This window comes from Heliconius melpomene, chromosome 21, assembly GCF_056956725.1.
Source record: "Heliconius melpomene rosina isolate 202511_hmr_F chromosome 21, ASM5695672v1, whole genome shotgun sequence".
In the NCBI taxonomy this organism is placed as follows: domain Eukaryota; kingdom Metazoa; phylum Arthropoda; class Insecta; order Lepidoptera; family Nymphalidae; genus Heliconius; species Heliconius melpomene.
The window spans coordinates 10218150-10242576 of record NC_140409.1 but is presented as its reverse complement, the minus strand read 5'-3'; the positions used below and the strand labels follow the sequence as shown (position 1 = coordinate 10242576).

The 24427-nt window shown below is 33.0% G+C and overlaps 1 protein-coding gene across 3 annotated transcripts in view; it reads left to right on the top strand.

The window, feature by feature from the left end:
• The first annotated feature begins 7479 nt into the window (after positions 1-7479).
• Positions 7480-24427, top strand: part of LOC146527222 (uncharacterized) — a 63977-nt gene continuing 47029 nt past the window's right edge. The window contains exons 1-2 of one of the 3 annotated variants that reach the window (XM_085206540.1): positions 7480-7760; positions 14794-14918. In XM_085206540.1, the coding sequence (XP_085062666.1) occupies position 7760; positions 14794-14918 (126 nt within the window). In that variant the 5' untranslated portion in view covers positions 7480-7759. Of the gene's footprint in view, positions 7765-14793; positions 14919-24427 lie in introns of all 3 variants that reach the window. The other 2 variants (XM_085206542.1, XM_085206541.1) reach the window with 2 other exon arrangements.

Genomic DNA, 24427 nt, shown 5'->3' with positions numbered 1-24427 from the left:
AATAAAAATGTGTAACCACATAGGTACATAAAAATCTGTACGGATTTAAAAAAAAAATCCACACAAACTTTCAACGTGTATTTAATTACTTTAGGGCTATTTTAAAAAAAAAACGTAATTTTACTGCATTTTGATATAAGTATATTTTAATATTATTCCGTTTTAAAATAGACAGAACAAAAAATAACTTGAAAAATATTCTTTTTACAGCGAATAATAGTTAATATTAACAGGCACTAAAGTGCATTAGCTAATTCGCGACTTAAGTACCTCTTATGCTATGAAATCTTTACAATATTAAAATATTTGTACCCTATAAACATTGTCTGATTATAGTAGACTGGTAGACTGGTGAAAAATACAAACACTTATGTAAATATCTAAAAAACATGATTAAATAGTTTTTTTTTTTATTATTTAATTCTCGTGATAAGAATAAAATTTTACTGTATTTTGTCAATTTTCTTTAAGTATCCAATATTTTTAAAAAAATTGCAAATTTCAAATATTTTCTGCTGAACCACTGAAAATCGCCGAACATCAATTGGGTGAAATCGATAGGTACAGAGGCAGTGGCGGACTAACTCCGTCGGAGGCCCGGGGCGGTGTAGTCAAAGGAGGCCCCCCAGACCAGAACCCACCCCCCCCCCCCTCCATGAGCTTTACATTTCACTTTTTTTTCATGTACAAATTAGTGTGTATGTTTATAAAATACTAAATATCAAAAGTACATGTAGTAGAATTTAGTAAAGAAATTCTCGTGTCCTCGAGAGAGAGAGGAAAAAGACGACGGGATAACAAAAGAAGCTATGATCCGTCTAAATAACGTACGGAAGAAAAGAGGAATTTGAATCAAAACCGAAATAAGAATGGTTCGAGCACTGATATTCTCTATTACTACCATTTGATAGATAGGTATAGGTGGAGGCAGATCATCTGCTCTAGATGTAAAACCTGATCATTCTCAAATTCATTGTAAATTTCTACAAGATTATCTAGTACTACAGCCAGAGCGTCATCTGAAGCTTCAATCATAAGCTTAGTTTCAATAAAGATAATAATTTATCCTCATGAGCGTTATAGTTCACACGCTATAGTAATATTAGTTCCGCGTATAAAATAAAATAGACTGAGATCCCAGGACCCCAGACCTACGTTATTTTAGTAAACCTGAAATTTTGAAGAGTAATAGTCTAATAAGTATGTAAGAGTGTATGCATACTTACTAATTTGAAAGTGAGTCCCTTTCGAAGATAGCGCCAATTTAAGGTACAAGCTCACCTACCTTAAAGTAAAAACCCTCGTATTCAAGTATGTTTTTGAGAAAAATGTAAAAAAAAAATATTATAACCAAACCCTTTACGTAGGCTTTACTCTTGCCAGACGTCCTAAAGGTTGTTTAAAATTGGGACAAAATACGCTGTACTTCTTCTTCTTCTTGGCATTAATCCCGGCTATTTCCAGGGTCTGCCTTCCTACTCCACCTACTCCATTTTGCACGGTCTTAAGTGCGTCGGTAGTGAGTCCATTGACTCTCATGCCCTGCATCACAACATCCAACCAGCGCTTCCTTCGGCGTTCGATAGGTCTCACCTATCGAATATCAGGCGATGCTCTTGGAGCTTATCCGTTACGTCACGCACACCAAGACTACCTACCTACCTACTCTTGAATGTGCCGAGATAGTGCTGGCCAGCATTCACTGCCGTATAAAATAACAGGTATGCTCTTGTATATCAGCCGTCATCTCTGCTATGAAGTCAGTCTTGACCCGAGGCTTACATTTCTCGGCGACTTTTTTCTTCGGGGTGACGTTAAAGTCCAGAAGGAGACGATGTTGGGCCGTCAGGCTTTCGCCTGGAATTACTTTACAGTTAGTTACTCTGCCCATATGACACCGTCTGGTCAATATGTAGTCAATTTGAGTTGAGTGGGACCCAATTTATAAGTAATAAGGTGCTGAGGGTTCTTTTGGAAAAACATATTCGCGACGCCCAGATCAGACGCAATATAGGTGTTCTTAGAATATTTTCTCTCTCTACATTACGAAGACCGTATCTAAAACCCCCGTGAACACGTTCATATGGCTCAGCAACCTTACTGACGTGACTGTTCAAATCTCCCCCAACTAAAACCATTTCTGTAGACGGTAGAGCAACTAGAACCTCTTCATACTGCTCCTAGAATGACTCTTTTTCGGACACGCTACAGCCGGCCTGCGGCGCATAGGCACTGATTAAGTTTGTAGTAATGCTTTCAATCAGCACCCTTACACGCATGAAGCCATTGCAGTGACCATCAGCTTCAAGAAGCCAGTTCTGAAACTCTTCAGAAAGAACTACTGCCACACCGTTTTTACCCGAGGGTGACCCGGTGTATATAAGTCGGTAACCCTGTCCGTTATTGCGGGACTTATTGCCCTTCCAGCAAGCTTCCTAGAGAAAAGCACACTGGACTCGAAGTCTTATAAGTACATCTGCGAGTTCTCTGCATCGTCCCGTTAGAGAGCCAATATTCCACGTTGAAAGGCAGAGTTTCTGTCTGGGTACTAGCGTTTTAAGCAGTGTTCGTATTTGACACGTTGTTGCGTGCCATATTAGCGGCGGATGGCGGTTTTTAAATGGAGCAACTGCCATTTGACTTCCAAAACCACTTTGGAAAAAGTACGTACGTAAAGTATTTTACATATATTATTTATGGACTATTTTAAGACCCCTTATAAACACCCAAATCGATCTGATGGCTCAATCATCCTCCCAGATAGAGATATACCTTTATCAAAATAAACGCAAACGCTACTTCTGGAAGGGCCCCACTTTCAGATTAGTGAGTACGCAAACTTTTATAAAATGACATCGGTCTGGAGGCCCTAGGAACTTGAAGTAAAAAACTACGAAACTGGAACCACATGCAAACTAAATGAACAATAGAAAGATAAAAGTAATTTTAATTAATATAATGTAAACTACCGGTACAGGCTGCACTAATCCTTGTATTTATTTGTTTATTGGAGGCCCCCTCCAACCTCAAGCTTCCTCTTAAGTAGATACTATGCGTTTTTTCAAAGGCTTATTTAGGATTTGATCAAGGGAATTTGCACCATTTGGAGGCCCCCCAGGACCCGAGGCCCGGGGCGGACCGCCCCTGCCGCCCCCCCCTTAGTCCGCCACTGTACAGAGGCTCTCTACCATACTATAAACAACCGTCAATAACGTTACATCATTTTAGTAAGTGTCAATTCACGGGGTGTTATATAAAAGCGCCCTCAAAAAATAAACTGCTATTTTTTCCCAACTTATAATTTCCCAAAAATTCGAAAAATAATGTATATATAATACTTGACTCATAGATAGCTAGACGTTCAATTTAAATGTCATCAAGATATCTTCAATAGATACAAAATAACCTTTAACGTTAAGGGTTGTTACCCCCATAATACCCCCATAATACCTTTTCGCTATTTCAGATAAAATAATTATTTTATTATTAAACAGGTATCTCATGCTAGACTGTCAGCGGAGAATTTTTGGAATCCAATGATAACAAAGCTTTGGGTATAATAAGAGTATGGTGGATTCATTCCTGCTCGGAGAAATTAATTATTTAATATTTTCATTTACTCGTTCTGGAACCAGACAAAAGCGAGGTGTTGAGCCCCGCTACTCAACACGCAATGCGAAAGTGGAGAGTGTCTTAACCAGTTCCTTCTGTTTACTCCTCCTGTTCTTCTTCTTGCTGGCATTAATTCCAGCTATTACCAGGGCCTGCCTTCCTACTCAACCTACTCCACTTTGCACGGTCTTTTGAATCCGTCCTCGGTGGTTAGACCATTGGCTCTCATGTCCTGCATCACGACATCCAACCAGCGCTTTCTTGGGCGTCCGGGAGGTCGCGCTCCAGGAACTGGTATAGCAAGACACTTGCATCCGACATAATTCTCAGGCCGGCGCGTAACGTGGTCTAACCATCTCAGGCGACGCTCTTGGAGCTTATCCGCTACGTCACGGACTTCAAGACTGCCTCGAATGAATGTGTAGCGTTCCTTCTGTTTACTATACGTAAATAATTATATATAAAAAACGAACCGTAATTATTTTACCTTTCATTATGTGGATAGAAGCTAATTATAGAGAAGAGACTTAAACAGAAACAATTTTTTTACACTCAGTTTAATTATTCTCGAAAGTCCGCAAAATTAAATCGCTGTAAGTAAGCAGTATCTAATTACTTCTAAGTTATCAATATAAGGATATGCATTAAATGGACAACATATCAGAATACTGAAAGCGTGAAACTGAAAAAATAAATATTTTTCTTGGGCTGATTGTGTGTTGTGTGCAATTTGTTTCCATTCACATATGACATATCGAAAGGTAAAATAATTACAATCAATTATATAATTATTATTACTATTCTAAATAATAATTTCAGATTTCAGATGTCATCTTGAATAAACTAAAATTGCAATGAGTTCATTCGTTAATAGGTAGATACGCTTTGAAGGTTAACGATACAAAATGTGTATTTCATGAATACTTTTAGAACTAAGATTTATATTTCAAATGTTTATAGGTTTTTAATTTTATTTTAGATATATTATGGACTATACAAAATAAGTAAATAAAAATAAATTACAATTCGAAGAGGCCAGTCTTGGCGCAGGGGCACAAAGTGTTACTGATTGTGGGTTCGATTCCCACTCGAAGATATGAAATATTTATTTAAATTTGTATTTCCATTGCTTCGCTCTGGTGTCGAGCCTTCAAAAAAATTGGACAGAAAGTGGGGAACGGAGTATCTTAACACTAGGTTCCTTCTGCCTGCTGTGTGCGAAATACAACGTGTATTAGTAGGGGCGGCGAAGAGGGGACTTTGTGGAGTCATTCGAGCGCATCAGATTAAAATACTGGGGATTCCTTGTACTCGGTTACGTACTTCCACCAAATATGAGCTTCCTATGTATGGCCGCGCGTCTAGGATAAAGGATCAGATTAGTAAAAAAAAATTGATCATCGGACATTCTCGAGCGCGTCAGATTAAGATAGGGTGAGTTAGTTACTTGCTAAATCGTGTATATTCCACTAATCTGACAATTTGAGAGTGACGAAAAGGAGGGAGAGGGCTCCAAAGTTGTAAAAAAAAACGTTATCTAGACATTCTCGAGCGCGGCTAATTTTTATTTTTTTTTAAAGAGAATCCTTCAAGGATTCCGAAAAACATATAATCTGACAAATTCCACAAACCGAAGTAATAGAAATTGATTGATAAAGTTTAATATACCTAAGAATTGCATATATTCCTCTCACCGTATTTCTATTCCTATCGCACTCTTTTTTTATTTATTGGTCCCTAACTCATCAATGAAGATGATAAATTAAAAAAAATACTCGAAAAAAAAAATTTTTTTTGTACTTTTTTTTTATAAATACAAGTATTCTATTTCAAACATACATTCTTTTAGTTACATTCTATTTCTTGAGCTTTTCTATTGATTGCGTTCAATGAATAAAAAAATTGAGGCCAGTCGTGGCGCAGTGGCACAAAGTGTAACAGTAAAACAAACTGGTTGTGGGTTCAATCTCCATTCCAGGAGATGAAATATTTATTGAAATTTATATTTCCATTTCTTCGCTCTGGTGTCGAGGCAAAACAGTGACGTTAAGTGCTGCTACTTAACACTCAATGCCTTCAAAATTTGGCAGAAAGTGGGGAACAGAGTGTCTTAACCTTAGGTTCCCTCTGCCTACCCTGCTGTGTACGGGATACAACGTAAAGCTGACTTGTTTCTTGTATTGGTTTAAAAAAATATTAATAATTGTCAGATTAAGCAAGTCCCTTCAGATAATCGTCTGATTTTGAGATATCACGTCTAGGGCATGAAGATGAACCATATATATCTTAATCTGACGCGCTCGAGTATTTCAAGATGACGATTTTTTTTTGCATTTTCAAACAACGATTACGAGCTTGCGTCACATCCAAATCGTCAGATTATTACATAAGAGCTTTTTTTTAAGTTCACTTAACACCCCCTTAGAAAATCTGACACGCTCGATAATATTTTTTTTTTGCCATTTTTAACTCTTACGTACGACCACCTCCATCACGGAAACTGTCAGATTAACATATTTTCATGCTTAAGAAGACGTAGGCAATTGATGATATCAATATCTGACGCGCTCGAGTATGTCCATGGAACAGTTTTTTTTTACATTTTTGAAAATCTATAACCCCTCAACCCACTGGTGAAACGAAATTTTTTATATGACATTTTTTTCTTGTTATCATCTAAGCTTCGCAACCCAATAGGTCTCCATGACGCTCGAGTGACTCCACAGTTTGCTGCTTCGCCTCCCTAACTATATCTAATATTATCAATTCGAACTCGCACTCTAAAGAAATCCAATTCTCACATACTTTATATCTTAACATTACCTACTAAAGGCGTTTGATGCAGAAGTTACTATAACACAAAGATCGTTATCCTGTAAAGAGCCCCCACTTAGATCCCATAAGCCGTAAGCTTCACATTCGTTTTACAATATCTACGAGTACATAGGTTCCTCGATCGATGTGAATTTTCCTTTTACATATCAGCTTAGGTGCACCCTTTACTAAGCTCTTACGCCGCGAAAAGGTGCAAATTCATAAATAATTCAAGCACAACTATCCAATTTAATAAACAAATTGTCTCAATTATTGTAATAGATGTCGTATATTAAAAATTGTAATATTTAAAGGTTCTTGAAATTATATACTCAGCTTGTACTTTTTCCGGTGGTGGCGGTGGTGATGGTGGTGGTTGTGGTCACAAAGTATTTTGCATGGTGTTTGTGAGTCGTCAAAGTTTAAGCGTTCTGTTGAACTTCAAATCGGAAGCTTTCAGGCCAAGAGTGAGATTGCGATTGAACCTTTGCTCGCGGACTACAGTTAAATGTTTTAACGTGCCGGTTCATAGACAGGTTAGTCTTGTAATATTTATTTATAAATTTACATAAATGCAAAAATATAAATACATGTAAGATTTTTTGCCGGTCACAATACTTATTAATTATTATGTAAAATTATCAGAAGCGTGAAATCATATACTTATTATGTATATTGCTTAAGAATATAGGAAATTACTAATATAAGAATTTACTAATATCATAGAAATACGAAATTAATTTCCTCCAGTGAGAATTTACTAAGAAAAATGGTTTTCAAATTATAAAGTTAGATATAGGTAGACAAGCAGGTATTAGGAATACTAGTTGTTTCGTTGTGATCCCTCCGCCTTACTCGAGCTCAAGGGTCCAAGGGAACGCCAAATATTAGAATAAGGGAGGTGACTTGTCTCACCAAAATTTGACTCCTCCTCCGACGCTATTGGTTTCGGTCGCCCCAGATCAGCCAATGAACGTGTATCCCCACTTACGTTAAGACGTCATTTTTCTTAAATATAAAAAAAAAAACTTTTGCAAAAACTTTATTCCCTAATAGCAATTATGTAAATAATATATAAATTTTAGTTTAAAATTTTTACCATATATGTGATAGGTTACAGCGATGCGTTACGTCTCTCCACTACGGGCATGTGTGTCGTTTTAGTCGTTTGGCCCGCTTCACTTTCCAAGTTGAGAGCTCGAGTCGACAGCACGTCCGCCCGCCCTCGGCCCGTCCGCGTGTAAAATAATATATAAATTGTTAAAAGTGAATCGAACTATATAGAAAGTGTTGTGCTGTGAACGAACTCTAATTGGAAGTTAATTTGCTAAAAAGTGGGTGAGTGCACGGGGGGCTTGTAGATTATTTGTTTGCTTTGAAACTTTTGTATGGCGTTTGTTTGTATTTGTATACTTTAGTATGATATTAGGATACTTTTCTTTGTCAAAACAGTTATTTTAAGCAAAATAATTAAATTGGTTATAATTATTTTGGAACTATTCTTTTATTAGTGGCGTTGAACTTTTTTTATATGGTTAAAAATCATTGTTATGCGTTATAAAATATTTAGCTTTTTGTAAAATTTCAAACGTATTATATTAATTATACAATTGCGTCTTTTCTACTAAAGTTGTTTCAATATTTTCATATTAAAATAGTAGCTTTACCATTTTGTTTTCGGCTTATGTTTATTCAATTTTATACTTAGGTATTTAAATCAACACATTATATCTTCTTTTTTTTTCAATTAATATTTTGTCATATTTTTTTAACAACCTAAGATTTAAAAGGTAAAATACAATTAAATGACAAGCTTTTAAATAAATATAAATAAAGTCGATTGTTCATATTAGGCTTGTAACATAATTAATGTATCTTTACAATGCTGGGAGCCACAAGATCAAATATCGCAATAATTTGGTAATGACTCTTATTTAGACTACATTGATAATTAAAACTTATCAGCAATACCTAAGTTGTAAATTAAACAGTTAAAAGATAATTCAATATTTTTAAATACATATAATTTGGTATTTCAAATTCTGCTATATTTTATATTACCTATTACATATAAATAATTTGGATTATAAGAATTCACTGCATGTATAAAGTAAACCCTCTGAGTAAAGTAGACCCTCTTACCGAGGGTTCTGTACAAAAATTGGAGGTCTCAAGCTTTTTCTGAAATTCAGGCTTAGCTAAGCCAAAGTCCTTACATCTGATACGTCATTTGAACTAGCAGCTTTAATATCAAACTTTGCCGTTCTTTTAACGTTATTATTATTAGGAACCATAAATGTATAGTTTTAAGATTTTGTCCTGAACATACACTACCTGTAGATGCTAGCTGCCAAATTTCATAATTGTAGGTTAACCGGAAGTACTCTATTAATTTTGATTCCCTTTTCAGTATCGAAATACGCGATCTTTGTTATTTAAGGCTATTATTTTTTAGGATTCAACTAGAAATGTACAGTTTTCAGACTTTTTACTCAAATAGTACAAGTCAACCGGAAGTATTGACTAGGCAAATAAGAGGTTGAAAGTTTGTAAGAAGAAAATCATTAAATCACCACCGATTTTTATAAAATTTGAAATTGAGACTCTAAAACATTGAACACGTGTTTCATAGTTAGAATTCACCCCTAAGGTGCAAATAAGCAGTCGAAGCTGCGCGCGTCCGCTAGTTAAATATATGTATAAAAGTGGACAAAATGAGGCAGCATTACAAAATCACCTAACATTTTTTTTTAAATTGTCTTATCAAAGTTACAATGTCAGAAATGACATCACGCAAGTTAATAGGATCGCTTCAGCTTTTTTTAAAAGCGAAATATGAAGAAGGCCATAAATAAGTCTTCAAATTTCCTGTACCTATTTATTGAGTAAGCGAAAACGCGAATTAGACTACATTACGTGTTGCATTAACGATGTAGTAGAGAACGCCTCATATTATTTATTTAGGTTGATGTTAACTTATTTTTTTACTTTTCTTTTTTTTAACTTCACGCTGTATCCCGCATATAACGGAGCAGAGGAAACCTATTGTTAAGACACTCCGTTCCTCATTATCCGCTGAATTTTGGAGGCATTGCATGTCGAGAGGCGGATCTCAACGCCGCTATTACTTAATAAACAATGTTAGTCATAACTACTACCAATTTTTCCCGATTGCTAAGGAAGAGTTATTTATATTTTTATTATTGAATTTTGAAAAACCTTACAATAAATAATAAATAAGCTGCTAAATTAATGCTACTATCAAAATTTTCAATGTACACTACAAACGTTTGTAAAGCAATCACAACTAATAAATAGCTCATTAGGTAGGATTCATTCAGTTGTCGAATTCAGCGTAAGTTTTTTTTTTGCAGTTTCACACTTTCATATAGTAAGCTCTCCGTTAAAGCAATTCGTTTATTTAAATTTAAAATATTAATAAAAAAATTTTTTAAAAATTTTATTTAAAATTTTATTAAAAAAAAAACATTGTTTAAATAACCTTTGAAACAAAAAGCCTTTTAAAATTTAGCCTTTATGTCGTCTATATGTTTAACATTTGATTTTTTAGTCACACGTACGGTTCTCGTCTCGTGTTTCCTTTAACGAGGCCTAAAAAAATCGACATGCTTCATTTGTCTTTTCCAAAGGACAACTCTTAAAATTCTTTATGAAAATGTCGAAGATTTAAAATTGATTATCACATATATTTGACATCACATTTTAATTTGATCATATATTTGGAAAACCAGTATCGAAAACTCATTAATAGTCAAATATTCTCTAACTGGTTAGAAGTGTGTTCCGTTGTAATGCTACTCCTTCTAGTCTAGACCGTTAAACCTACAGCTCTGAAATGTTGCAGAAGCGTTGTGTATGACGCGGCGACCCCAGCGACGTAGTTTTGGTGGTATTTGTAATTGTAGTTTTTGAGTATATGGTCAAAATGTGCCCCATAGAGGTAAGCTGTCGAACGTTTTGGAATTTACGCGGACAGATTAAACTTTGACTAATCTATCCCAGCGCGTGCGGACAAAACAGAAAATTTCGCAAAATTTTCGCAAATTTAGCGAAACATAGCATAGCCTTGCTCAGCTTGTATTAAATTCTCATACAAATTAAGCAAACGCACCTAACAGATAAGCGAAATGCTAATTGTCTTTATTTTATTTTTTTAGCTTCACACTGTATCCTACATATAGCAGGGTACGCAGACATAACGTGGTAATACACTCCCTTCCCCACTTTCCGTCGTATTTCGAGGCATTGCGTGTTGAATGGCGGAACTAAACGACGCGTTTTGCCTTAAGGGCGAAGAAATGTTAATAAATAATAATTCATTAATTGTCTTTATTAGTGATATTATTTTATTTGTAAAATGTAACAAATACATTAAGCGCAAATAGTCATATCTAAAATGAACATTACAATAACTATCCCAAAATTTAATTGTATTTTTTTTTTTTTTATCTACTATGTGTTAAAGTTTCGAACTTAAAACTACTTATATTATTATCTACTATACTACGCTAGGCCTTCGCCGCTATCATAATATACTCCTCACTTTTTCAAAGATCGATGCTAATAAGATATAAGAGCCAGCTTATATTCTTAAGATTTTCACGTGCCCAAACTTAAGTTAATGTGAGTAAGTATCTATTATTATGCTTCCCCACTCGAGGAAATGAAATATTTACTCATTTAGAAAACGTATAAAAATTTGAAAATAGAGGGACTCGCTTAGTGTTCAGAGCGCCTGGTCGGTTTCCAGGAGGCGCGGGTTCGAATCCCGCTACGTTCAAAAAAAAATCATTTAAATTTACATTTCTTCGCTCTAGTCTCAGGGCACAGCGCGGTGTTGAGTTTCGCCACTTAACATACAATGCCTCCATAATTCGACGGAAAATGAGGAACGGAATGACATAACCCTCTACCTAACCTGGTATGTGCGGGATACAGCGTGAAGCTGATAATAAGGTTTAAAATACGAATTTTAATAATATACAAAATCTATTAACTGTACTTCATCACTGATAATGAAATACGACAATAATTCGTATCGATATGACGAATAATAACGATTTATCAACAATTAAAATATAATAACTGATGAAAATATATTTACTGATTTTAGTCCGCAACGAATAACAATTTGGTAATAATATCATGATATTTATTACTGAACTACTATGTGACGATAAAATAGTTAAGTTAATTTTATTTATTATATTGTTTTAGTTTATTCATTCAATTAGTTTTAGATTATATAGTTATTAGTTAAGTTGGCAATTTAAAAGGATGACTGGACTGGACTCTCTTAAGGACATATTATTTACTTAAATATAGAAAATACCTATGTAATAAGGAGCACAAAATGTGACTGTACACTCGACTGGTTGCGGGTTCGATCCCCAGTCGAGAAAATAAAATATTTATTAAAGTTTATATTTCCATTTCTTTGCTCTAGTGTCGGGTGTACGGGATACAGCATGAAGCTGATTAATTAATTAATTTTCTTTAACAATAAAATATTTTAAAATATTTCAAATTTAGCTAAAGCAGTGTCATTTTAACATATATCTATTATTTTATATTCTCCATATTCGCATACGAGATAATATTTATCTTAAATTTTCCTTTCATATGCATCCTACTGATATTATAAATATGAAAGTTAAACATTTTCACGCAAAAACTAATGAACAGATTTAAAAAACACCACAGTAATGTATACATCAGAATAATACATAGGCTGTAGTTTACTCAAATATTTTGTGTATTTATTTATTTTTATAATAAGTTCAAGCGGGCAGAGCCTGGCGCGAGCCCCTAGTATTAAATAAATGCGACTCCTCTATTATACTCGTAAATATAAATGTGAAACTTTATTACATCGTACAAATGATGATTCTTATAACAAAATATATAAACATTTTCTAAATAATTTTATGACTGACAATTTTATTTCTTTTTTAACCGACTTCTGTAAGAAAAGGAGGTTATCAATTCGACTTTTTTTTTTAATAAAGTTAGAGAAATAAATAGAGAATCTGTAAATGTCAAAATATATAAAAATAGGCGACGTTAGGTAGGCACCGCTAGCCCCACACAAATCTGATATTAATTAAATAAAATATCAAATTCATAATTTACAAGTAAACAGAATTCGATATAGCATTTGAAATTATAAATTATATATAATTCATGCCTTTCTGCCCTGTGATTGGTCATTACTCGCAAAGGGACTCTACATAAGCAGTATAAAATCCATAATCTGTAGTAATAACGAATTTATAAATAAACTAAATTTTACGTTGTAATAATGCCGAAAAGACTAAACCAGTTTATTTTGTATTGGAAACAAACAGCTATTTTTTTTACATTAGGATTATGTCATTGATCTAAATGTAGAGGCAATTTATGTTACTTAATTATGAATTGCTATTTAATATTTATTTATTTATTATGATTTGCAGAAGGTAACCCGGCGGGAATCGCGTTGTAGAATTGGCGTCAGAGGAAAACGTGCCCACTTCTATAACAGCACTGATTTATGACAAGGAAAAATTATTGCTATTAAATAACAAATTATCTACGTACTATATAAGAAAAAATACTATTATTTTATTAGCATTAAAAGTAAGGAATCTCCTTACTGATATACACATTAAAAACTTAAAATACTAAGCTATGATATCATTTAAAAGGTTACAAAGCAATTTTTTTCTAAAATTGCGGTGTACTTCGAAATGAAATGGTGGTTGGGTAGCGAATGATTTTTACCACATCATACAAGTGTTATGGTTTGATTCAAATATTTCGATATTGCGTTTTGTCTGAATAAACACAAGGCAGTTAATCTAATTTAGATTTGGCTTTTACTGTCGCTTATGTGTATGAAATGGATTTAACAGTTGAAAAATTTTAAAAATTGGGTAACTTTTGATATGTAGATAGGTGGGTAGATGAAATATATTCGTGGATGGTATATAGTGAATATAAGTTTATTATATTTATAAGTTTTTTTTGGTTATTTCTGTAATTTGAAACGTTATTTTATATCCACTACTGAAAGTGTTCTCGATGCCGCAAGCTTATATACCATGTTATTCATTATTATTATATAGAATATTAAACTATAAAAAATCTCACATTAAAATGGACATTTATAAGATACCAGTGAACTTGGGCGGCTTGGCCCGCTTGAACTATACGAACATTTATTAAATATATTTATGGAAATATTGTCAGTTTATAGGGTGAATCCGAATAAACCATGAAACACGTGTTAAATTAAATATTTTTAACAGTCTAAATTTCAAATCTTATAAAAATCGGTGGCGATTTAAAATTTTTCCACACAATCTTTCAACTCCTATTTCATTTCCTCACTAATTCTCGTCCTAGTAAACGCTTTTGTCCTATAAGAAATTCCCATGCAAAATTTTACACTCGTAGCACTTGTAGTAACAGTTTCATAGAAACTATCAACCCCAGAAACAACCTCTTAGGAGTCGAATATTGCAAATTGTGCAATGAGTGATGAGTGAGTGACCTTTCGATTTTATATATATAGATATATAAAACCGAAAGATCACTCACTCATCATGAAATCTCAGAAACTACAAGTGTTATGAATCTGAAGTTTTGCATAGGAGTTATTTATAGGACGTCTTAGTGCTAGCTAAGACGGGAATTTGCAATATTCGACTTCTAAGGGGTTGTTTTTGGGGTTGAAAGTTTGTATGAAACTTCGTTACTACAAATGCTAGGAGTCTCAAATATTGCATGAACTTCACTTATAGGACGTAGGTACTCATGGAGACAGAAATTAATAATAACGTAATTCACGCAGGCGAAGCCGCAGGCGGGCCGCTTGTATAGATATATTTTTGAAATCGTCATCTCTTAGAATTTAAAATATGCTGTGAGTCATCACAGGTGTTGCAAAAGATTAGAAGGCACATATTTCTTTTAATTATGTACTGCAATCTTCAATCAAATATGTAGGGCTATAACGTAGTAATAAATGGAGTATATCTTTCCTCATTATATTGTATTATATTGTATTATGACTCATAATGTCATTAATAATTAATTATTACTATACAGTATATTTTTTCACTTAATTTCTAAGATATGACATAAGAATTCGGTAAGTGCTCTTTGGTTTATATTTCTCGAGTTTAAGACAAAAAAATATATGTTTAATATAAAATTGACAAATTTTAATACTTAAAACATTAGAAACAAACAATGTCTGACACTTCCGTCATTTAACTCGCAATATCTGAATTCCGACAGAACGCGGAGAACAGAGTGTTTTGGCACTGGGTTTTCTTCTCTAAAAATGTATTTTGTTTCTAGTGGCCCGCGATGGTGCAGGGCAAGACGCGTTAGACCCTGATGCGCTTCCTTTCGACATGAACGAGTTGACAACAAACGTGTACGAAGCGCGCAGGATGCTATACTCCCAGCAAGTGCAGCCAACAGTAAGTACTAGTCATTTATTTATTTAAAAAATATATATCACCATATGGAGAAGACCACCACTTGGAGAATAAATTATTCGAATAATCAATAATAATATAAGTATGTAATAATATTCCTAAACGGCATGTATTCAGATGTAGTTATGTGGCTTCGCCCATAGAGGCTATATGTATAAGTACAAAAATATATTGAAAATTACTATTTATTCCAATATTAATAATTTCCTTCGATTTCATTTAATAATTATTTTTTCTTCATTTTAAATAGTTAGATATTTCTTGTAATATTAAGAATTTCCCATAATTACTTTTTGTTCATTTCAATTACTCAGGTATTTTTCTATAAGATTAATTAAAAATATTTCTTTTATTTATGGCTGGCTTATTATTCTTTTCCGTTTTATATTAATTATTTTGGTTTACATTTTCGTACTAACTCTATTGAAAATTGAGAATAATGTCATAAATATATTAAATAAATATTTGTGTACTTCAAGCGGGCGAAGCCGCGCGGGTCTGCCAGTGTTATATAAATTAATAATATTTTAACTTTATATGTATGCCTTTTTAAACCAAATAATATAGAAAAATTAAAATAAAATATTATTTTGTTACTTGTTGAATAAAAATGTTCTTTCCTTCCGTCGCGTTGTTTATCGCCGGCTACAGTATTATTTATATTATTGAGAACGCTGCCAACATCCAGTCCAACTGAGAGATTTATCACCATAAATAAAGAGATTAATTTGTTTGACACCAAATCATTTGTCGGTGTTCAATTTTTTTACCAAATTAGAAGAAAACTACTAAAGGGTTGTATTTAACGATTTTTTTTTCATAAGTATCATAATTAATAAATAAAAAATATAAATCAACTTCAAGCCGACGTGTCGCATTGAGGCCATCGTGGCATAGTGGCACAAGGATGTGCCTGTAACGCAACGGTTGTGGGTTCGATCCCCACTCGAGGAAGTAAAATATTTACTTACATTTATATTTTCATTTCTTCGCTCTGGTGTCTCTGCTCTGGAGACAGAGAGTCGCAAGTTCCAGATGCTGCTGCACCATGGAACCGGTACGCTCGAGGTTTTTCCATGAAAAAACAAAAAAGTTTCGTATTAAACACTGTAAAAACGTTAACACTATAGTAGATATTATAAATATAATATGTTAAACGAATTCATATTGATTTACAGCTACTGTGAAAAAAATATAACGCAACCCAAAATTGAAACTGAGAACGTGCTAATGTGTCAAGTCTATAAAAGTTCGCAACAAATGTGCATTTAACAATAAATCGTTTTTGTATGAAAAACAATAAACATGAAACGGAAAAAAAGTTGTGAGAATGAAAATACGTTACTTAATATGGGGGCCAGGTTACAACGGAAAGGGCCATTCGACTCGCCAATGCCATTCGATCTTATTCACTTGTACTTACTTGCACGAGTCTTCGTTCTGAAGTTGTGTTCGAATAATTATAAAATAACTAGCGGACGCGCGCAGCTTCGCTTGCTTATTTAGGGGTGAATTCTAATAAACCATGAAACGTATGTTCAATGAAATATTTTTAAGAGTCTGAATTTCAAATTTAATAAAAATGGCGATTTAAAGATTTTTCCATATAAACTTTCAACCCCTTATTTGCACCCTTAGGGGAAGAACTCTAGAAAACCATGAAACATGTGTTGAATTAAATACTTTTAAGAGTCTGAATTTCAAATTTTATAAAAATCGGTGGCGATTTAATTTTTTTTCCATACAAACTTTCAACCCCTATTTCACCCCTTTAGGGTTAAAATTTTTTTAAAATCCCTCCTTAGTGGATGTTCAGATTACGAAAGTAAACATCTGTCCAAATTTCACGTTTCTACGCACAGCGGTTACGGCTGTGCGTGCGTCACTGTGCTGCACTGTGCGTTACCTCAGTCAGTGAGGACAAGTCCTTTTGTGTATATATAGATTGCGTCGGTGTTAGTTCGATTACTGGCTAGGGAATATTTATAAAATAAATGTTTTCTTATTTTTTTAATGATTAACATTTATTACTATTGAGGTTATTTTATAGAGGTCGGATGTACCCCACGTACAAGTGTCTGACTGTAAACGTGTCAGGTAGTGGGTTCGATTCCAACACGAGGTAATTAGCGGAAAGTGAAATTTAGTTTTCTTACATATAAGTATACGAAATAAAACGTGAAAAAATTATAAACTAGTATAATACATTTTATATACACGTATCTACACTAGATTCTCTATTTGATCCGAAAAGTCTACGAAAAAATGAAATTAAAGTATGGGAAACAATCGGCTTCGCCTAGTTAAAAGTTATTTTCAATTTCGTTGTTGTTAAAACCAATTTGGAACAGTTACTTTTTACACTCACCCCCCCGTCCCTTTCAGTCACAAAATGTAGAGAGATTTGCTTATGTAGACACAAATACTATTATGAAATTTGGATATTTGATAAACCTGGCAGTCTCTATAGAATAATGATATTAATTACGTTTATTACCATTATACTGACATTGATAATTTTAAATTTAATTATAATTATATTATAATATTTTGTTAATTATTGAGAATGTACCAAATTATTATTGAGAATGTGCCAAATCTAATTACTAAGCCTGTTTGTTTTACTTTGCACCGACTTCAAAATTATAAAATCTTTATATAATTATTTTTCACTTTTTAGTTCGTTGTTAGAAGTCGGTTTTTCTTTTAGTTAAAAATATATTTATTTTACGATTTTTAGTGATGAGTAGATCTTAAAATGATGCTTCTTGAACGAGTGGTGATGGTGGTGGTAGTGGTTGTCAACGAGTGGTTGTGATTGTTCTATGTAAAACTTCATTTAATTAGTTACTATTTTTGTGCAAAGTTACATACGGTATATTGACAAGAACATACATAAAAAGTATTCGGGTAAATTCGGAATCTCCCTTTTTTGAAGTTGGTTGAAAATGAGAACATCCTCTTTTTTGAGATTGGTTGAAAAGAAATGCAACGATCAGGAATCTCACTTCTGACATCAATTTAAAAAGTTTTTGCTTGTAACTATTACAGTATAATGATTTTTTTACCAAAAAAAACAAACTTTCTAAATTTTCACCAGATCTCATAATCGGAACCTAACCAAACCTTCACCAAATTATCCTTGAAGTGTATCCCCTCAAATAAAAAAAGAATCATCAAAATCGGTCGGCGCGACATTGAGTTATTCGTCTATTTGTCGCGCACATACCTAATGCAAATTTAAGACTTATGTGATTTTCTCATAGATACTATTGTCAGACATGGACCAAAAAAAATGGGACCATTCGGGAAGCTTCACCTTCCAAATAAAAAAAAAATTCAAAATCGGTTCACCCAGTCAAAAGTTATGAGGTAACAAACATAAAAAAAAAATACAGTCGCATTGATAACCTCCTTTTCTTACAGAAGTCGGTTGAAAATAAATTTAATTAGTTCACAATGAGAATTGGTAGTAAATGTCGTTAAAAGTTGAGTGGCAAGTGCTTGTATAAATATATATACTAAATATTACTTACATCTTAATTACCATGGTAAAAAATATGTAACATTTTTAAAATAATGATTGAACCCTATATAAGGAAGTAATTATTCTAATATAACTTAACCTTTGAGCATTACTCGTATCTTAATGTAAAGGTCCTAACGGGGGAAAAACACATGTTATACTCATTTTGTGTCGTCAAGGTCTAGCAAAATATTTTCTTGTAACTGAAATTGTTTTATGTCACGAGGTCAGTCGTGGTGCTGGGGCACAATCGGGACAGGTTGTGGGTTCGATCCTCACTCGAGGAAATATAATATTATAATTTTCATATCTTCGCTCTGGTGTGGAGGCGAAGTGCTGAGTTCCACCACTCAACACGCAATTCCTCCAGAATTTGGCGGAAAACGAGGAAAGGAGTATCTTAACGAAGTGCCTAGGAGCCCTATGTGCTGCGTACAAGATACATACATGGTAGAGCTTTTACATACACACTTCAACACTTCGAAGTATCTATAGTATAGATGCTGTGCCTGGGCTGCGGAGACTGCGGCACGCCCGATGATAGTATCAGAGTCCACATAAGCAACACTTAACAGCAGATTATAGTCCTCGGTCTTCTTTATTACCTTCATGGCACTGTAGCCTTTCCTCGAAAAAATTTACCCACCCACCTAGACGTGGACTTAGTAGTCAAGTATAAAGCTCTCGTCCTTTTTAAAGAACAATACCATCATGCTTCCTCTACGCTTCCGGAGCAGTTCCGCTTCTAATGACAGTATCAAACAGTTTTTGAGGCGCAAAATAGGAGGAGTTTTCCTTCAGCTTTTAGCAGCTACCGTCATCTCCTTGTGCTTTGTTTTAGCTTTGAGATAATAAAAATGTGTTATCGTGATACCTTTTATCGTAATTGTACAAAGTTTGCTATTATTGATCGAATCAAATTTCAAGTAAATGTTTGAAAGCTTATACACGAAGAGATCGATAGAACTGTTTATAATAAATAGCACTTATACAAATGTAAAGTGTTTGTGTATAATAAAAAATAAACGATACTCTTTTCATATAAAAACATAATATGAGTAAAACCACGGGAAATTGTAAATATACGATAAAAACGTGACGTTCCCAGCGGCTATCTGCTTTGAACCCGTTATCACCCTCGTCATTAGTTACATCACCGACCTTGTTTGCTTGATATTCTTGCAAAATACGAAAGTAATCTCAAAGGCATAGTGATATTATATTGTCATATTGTTATTATTCAATTATTATTATTAACTGGTATATAGAAAGCGTTTTAGTTTAGCTAACACATTTCTTTTTGTAGTGTTTAATTTGGCTTCCCACTTTCCACCAAATTCTGGAGGCACTGCGTATTAAGTGGCAGAAGTAAACGACGCGCTTTGCCTCGACACCATAGCTAGGACATGAAAATATTTCATTTCCTCGAGTGGGGATCGAACCCATAACCGTCGTGTTACAGTCACACTCTTGTGCCGCTGGGCCACGACGGACTCTAATTAGATATTATTAAATTGTTAATATTCGATTTTATTTCTTTTATTTTTTTTTCTAAGTTATATCAGAGTACGTATTATATATGTATGTATATTGTGATTATTCAAATAGCTAGATAACTAAATACTTACATTTATATCATTCATACAATTTCACTGAAATTTAAATAGATTTTTAGGTTTATTCTTACATTAGTAAGCTGTTGAAATGTTACTTACAAGTATAACTACGTAATAACAAATATAACGCATGTTTCGTGTGTTTAATTAATACTTTTACCTGAGAAGGCGTGGGTTTTAACTGATTAAAATTGCTTATCAAATCATAGAAACATTTTGAAAAATATTCTTGTTATTTCTCAATAATAATTTTGTTATTTTAACCTACACTCAGCTAAAGCTAATAGCTCCTCCTTATCTATATCGACTCGACGGTGGTTATAAAATGTTAAGGAATTGCATCCCTTGTAATTAATATGCAATAGAGTTGTATTATTATGATTGTAATCAATGTAAAAAAATAAACAGGTTCCCTCTGCCTACTCTGCTGTTTGCGGGATACAGAGTGAAGCTAATAATAATTATAATGTTACATAAAGATTATTAATAGAAAATATTATTTATTTTTAAATATTTTGAAATAATAAATTATTATTTCCTAATTTGATTTTTCTCTGAATTTAAACTGGTCAACCAGTAGAGTGATTCAGGGAATAACCGGAAAATAGCGTTGTTCAGATTTATTTATTTATAAATTAAAAAGAAAAATCACAAATAAACGTTACAAATACAGTAAATTACAGATAATATGATACTAGCATACTTATATTTTAAGAAAACCAAAGCAATTAAATACAAGATCGCGTTTATCTCGCGTCCCTGACATAGGTTCATGTGCCGAGATTGTCAATAAGATATACGGCTATTTACGACTTCGCCGATTAAAAAAGTAAATGATGAAATATTTTTTAAAACATGTTAACACCTATAAAATTTGGTGGAAAATTCTTGTATTTGGACACCTTGGAAGACTTAAATCATTAAAAATAAATTAAATTCTATTTATGCAGTATAAGCAGTTTAGGCAGAGGGAACATAGTGTTAAGACAATCCATTCCCAATGTTCAGTGGCGGAGCGAGGAAATGAAAATAAATAAAAATTAACTCGATAAGGCATCGAACCAACAACCGTCGCGTTATAGTCAGTCATTTACATTAAAATAATAAAATAAATAATTTAAAATTGGTAATAAGCATAATAAGTAATTATATGATAAAGTTAGAAAACAACAAGCTTTCAGTTACAAATATTTGTGGAAATAATGAACCTGGAATTCTTTGAGGTCCAAGAACAAAAGGTATTAATTTTAATAAAAAAAGATAATAAATGTCCACGAAGTATTATCATACTAGCTAGTATTACTTTTTCATGTATTAAAAATGAAAATATTATTTTATTTTAGTATTAAACCCTATAAATGTCGGCAATGTATTATGTATACAGCTTGTAAGGCTTTTTTCAGCTACATTCAATTTTACTATTGAGTAAAATATTTACATAATATTTCAGTTATTTTCGATACGTATTATTATTTTAAATAAAATGTATTTGGATTTCAGAGCACAAATATAATTCAAAGAAGTTATGTTAAAAATCGAGAAAAAAAATATTTTCAAATTATTTCCATCACAAAGTATTTGAGTCTAAGATTACTAAGCTACAATAAATGTTCAGTAAAATATTCTTGTAGCATACATTCTGAAACTCAAGTACCCTCTCCAATAACTTTTTTACACAGTAAAAATATAATAGCATTGTAGCTTATTATGTGTACCTACAAGTTACAGGTTCAATTCCGTTTGGAAAGTATGATTACATTTACATAATTTTATTTTCACCAATTAAAAAAAACCATCCAACATATTATCGCTTTAAAATTACCGAATTATAGAGAGAAGAGTGTTTCAATATAAAGTTTTCTCCGTCCTATATGCGTATAAATAACATAAAAATAATAATATTAGACTCCAAAACGCATACACCCGAGAAAACATCAAGCTATGGCCCATAAAATTTCGAAAAACAAATGAATTGAAACATAAGCTTATGTGAAACGCTGTCAAGACTATACTGGTGTGTACAATTGTAATAAATATGCCGCAATACGCATACGAACAAAAAACAAAGGAGAACTAATCAAGTGAAGCTTTGTTCGACTGGTGTCGATTTGATGAAATATCGCCTGCCGAGAAAAAGGGGTCTGTTAAGTGCGAATAGTGGGTAAATGGTGTGGGTTCCGTATATATTATATATATTTTTAAACAATTATTTTAATATTGGGGCCAGAAGTGATGCCAGGCGTGGAGCCCAGGGATATAGGCGTTTGACTGTAAAGGCGGCAGGTTGAGGGTTTGATTTCCACTCGAGGAAATGAAATATTTAATGTTTTCATTTCTTTGCTCTGGTGTAGGTAGAGCGTGGTGTTGAACTCCGCCATTCAATGCACACTGCTTTGGAATTTAACGGATAGTAAGGAGCGGAGTCTTTTAACACTAGGCTGCCCCTGCCTACTATAGCTACATGCGGGGTAAAATATTTTTTTTTCCATGAATTTATATACATTTAAACAATACAGACATAGTATTATGTATGATTTTACAAATACATTTTTTTTTTAATTCTGTGTAAATGCACTTTTCATTTACATACTTAAAAAAATCGAAAAAATAATACAGATTTTACTTTAATAATATATTCAGCATTTTTATATTTTTTAAAAGTAGAAATATACTATATAATAAGTATCTGTAATCCAAAATCGATACGTGAAAGTGTTTATATTATTGGTACGTAGACAGAGGGAACCTAGAGTTAAGACACTCCGTTTCCTAATATCGGCTGAATTTTTCGAGTCATCACCGGGCTTTTGTCTTGGGCTAGAGCGAGGAAGTTAAAATATTAAAAATTGTAATTAATTTCCCCGAGGGAGATTGAACCTACCTACCCTACCGTGTTAGTCACACACCTGTGTCCCTGGTATACCATGCTATAACTTAAGGAACGACTAATTGCTGTGAACCCACTTTTTAGGTTCACCCTGTATCCTGCACATAGCAGAGTAGGTGGATGGAAACAGGGATCATTCACTTAAGACAATCCGTTTCCATCAAGATAGGTACTTTCTTTCTTGATTTTTCGCCAAATTCTGGAGGGAATGAGTGTTGAGTGGCGGAATTCAGCGCCGCATTTCAGAGTGAAATAAGAATAAAAGTTCAATATCGCAAACTTTTTATTTATACGGAAAATTAATGACGACTATTTTTTTTCTATCATTGCAGAAAATATTAACGAATTGTATTGTCCTTAAATTCAAATAAATGTATATATTGAAATTTAGTTTATTTAAGAAATATAGTTGAAGCCCACAAGTAGAGTGGTAAATACGATTTACGTACTTTGTGTAATTATTACGAAAAAAATATGAAACGAACTGAAAAACTATGAAACAAATTACGAACGAACGAATAATATGTCTTTTTTTTTCTACCTATAATAAATACGTACAAGCTTCTAAATTAAGTAATGCGAATGGTGAAGATCTAATCTTTCAGGCCAATATCTGTGAAACACTTTATGTATATTTGATAGATCGTCGATAAACTATAATAAATAGCAATGGATGAAAATGTTGAAAAGCTATATTCAAAGGGACAATTTAGAGTATTCAATTAGTCAGCTTTGACAATATCTGGATAGATACATCCATAATAAAAACATTTTTTTATATTATTTATTTGTCAGAAGCCAGTTCTTTGTTGTGCGTTAATGAATTACTTTAAAAAAATTATATATACAAGTAATGACTTTGAGTTTATATAATACTATACTAGCGGCCCGCTCGCGGTTTCACCCACGTGAACTATGTTATTATTAATTTCTGTCTCCATGACTACATCCTAGTGACGTCTATGCAAAATTTGAGACTCCTAGCATTTGTAGTAACGAAGTTTCATAGTAACTTTCGACTCCAAAAACAACCCCTTAGAAGTCGAATATTGCAAATTCCCGTCTTAGCGAGCACCTACGTCCTATAAGTAACTCCTATGCAAAATTTGAGGTTCCTAGCACATGTAGTTTCTGAGATTTCGTGATGAGTGAGTGACCTTTCGATTTTATATATATAGATGGAATAGGGTAAATGTTAGTCTCTACAGATGCAGCATTACATTTTTAATTATTTATATTTTTATATTTTTAACATATCATAATTTTTACATCTTTTACCAAAATTACTTCACTATTGAACTATAATTAAAAAGCATTCATTATCTTATGATAAATATGTAAAACCTGTGACTGCTTGTACCTATGTTTTTTTTTTTTTTATTTTAGAGTTATATTTTCTTTGCGTAATACAAAATTAAATACAAATCGATGGTAACCCTATGAAAATAATATAGCTCACTGT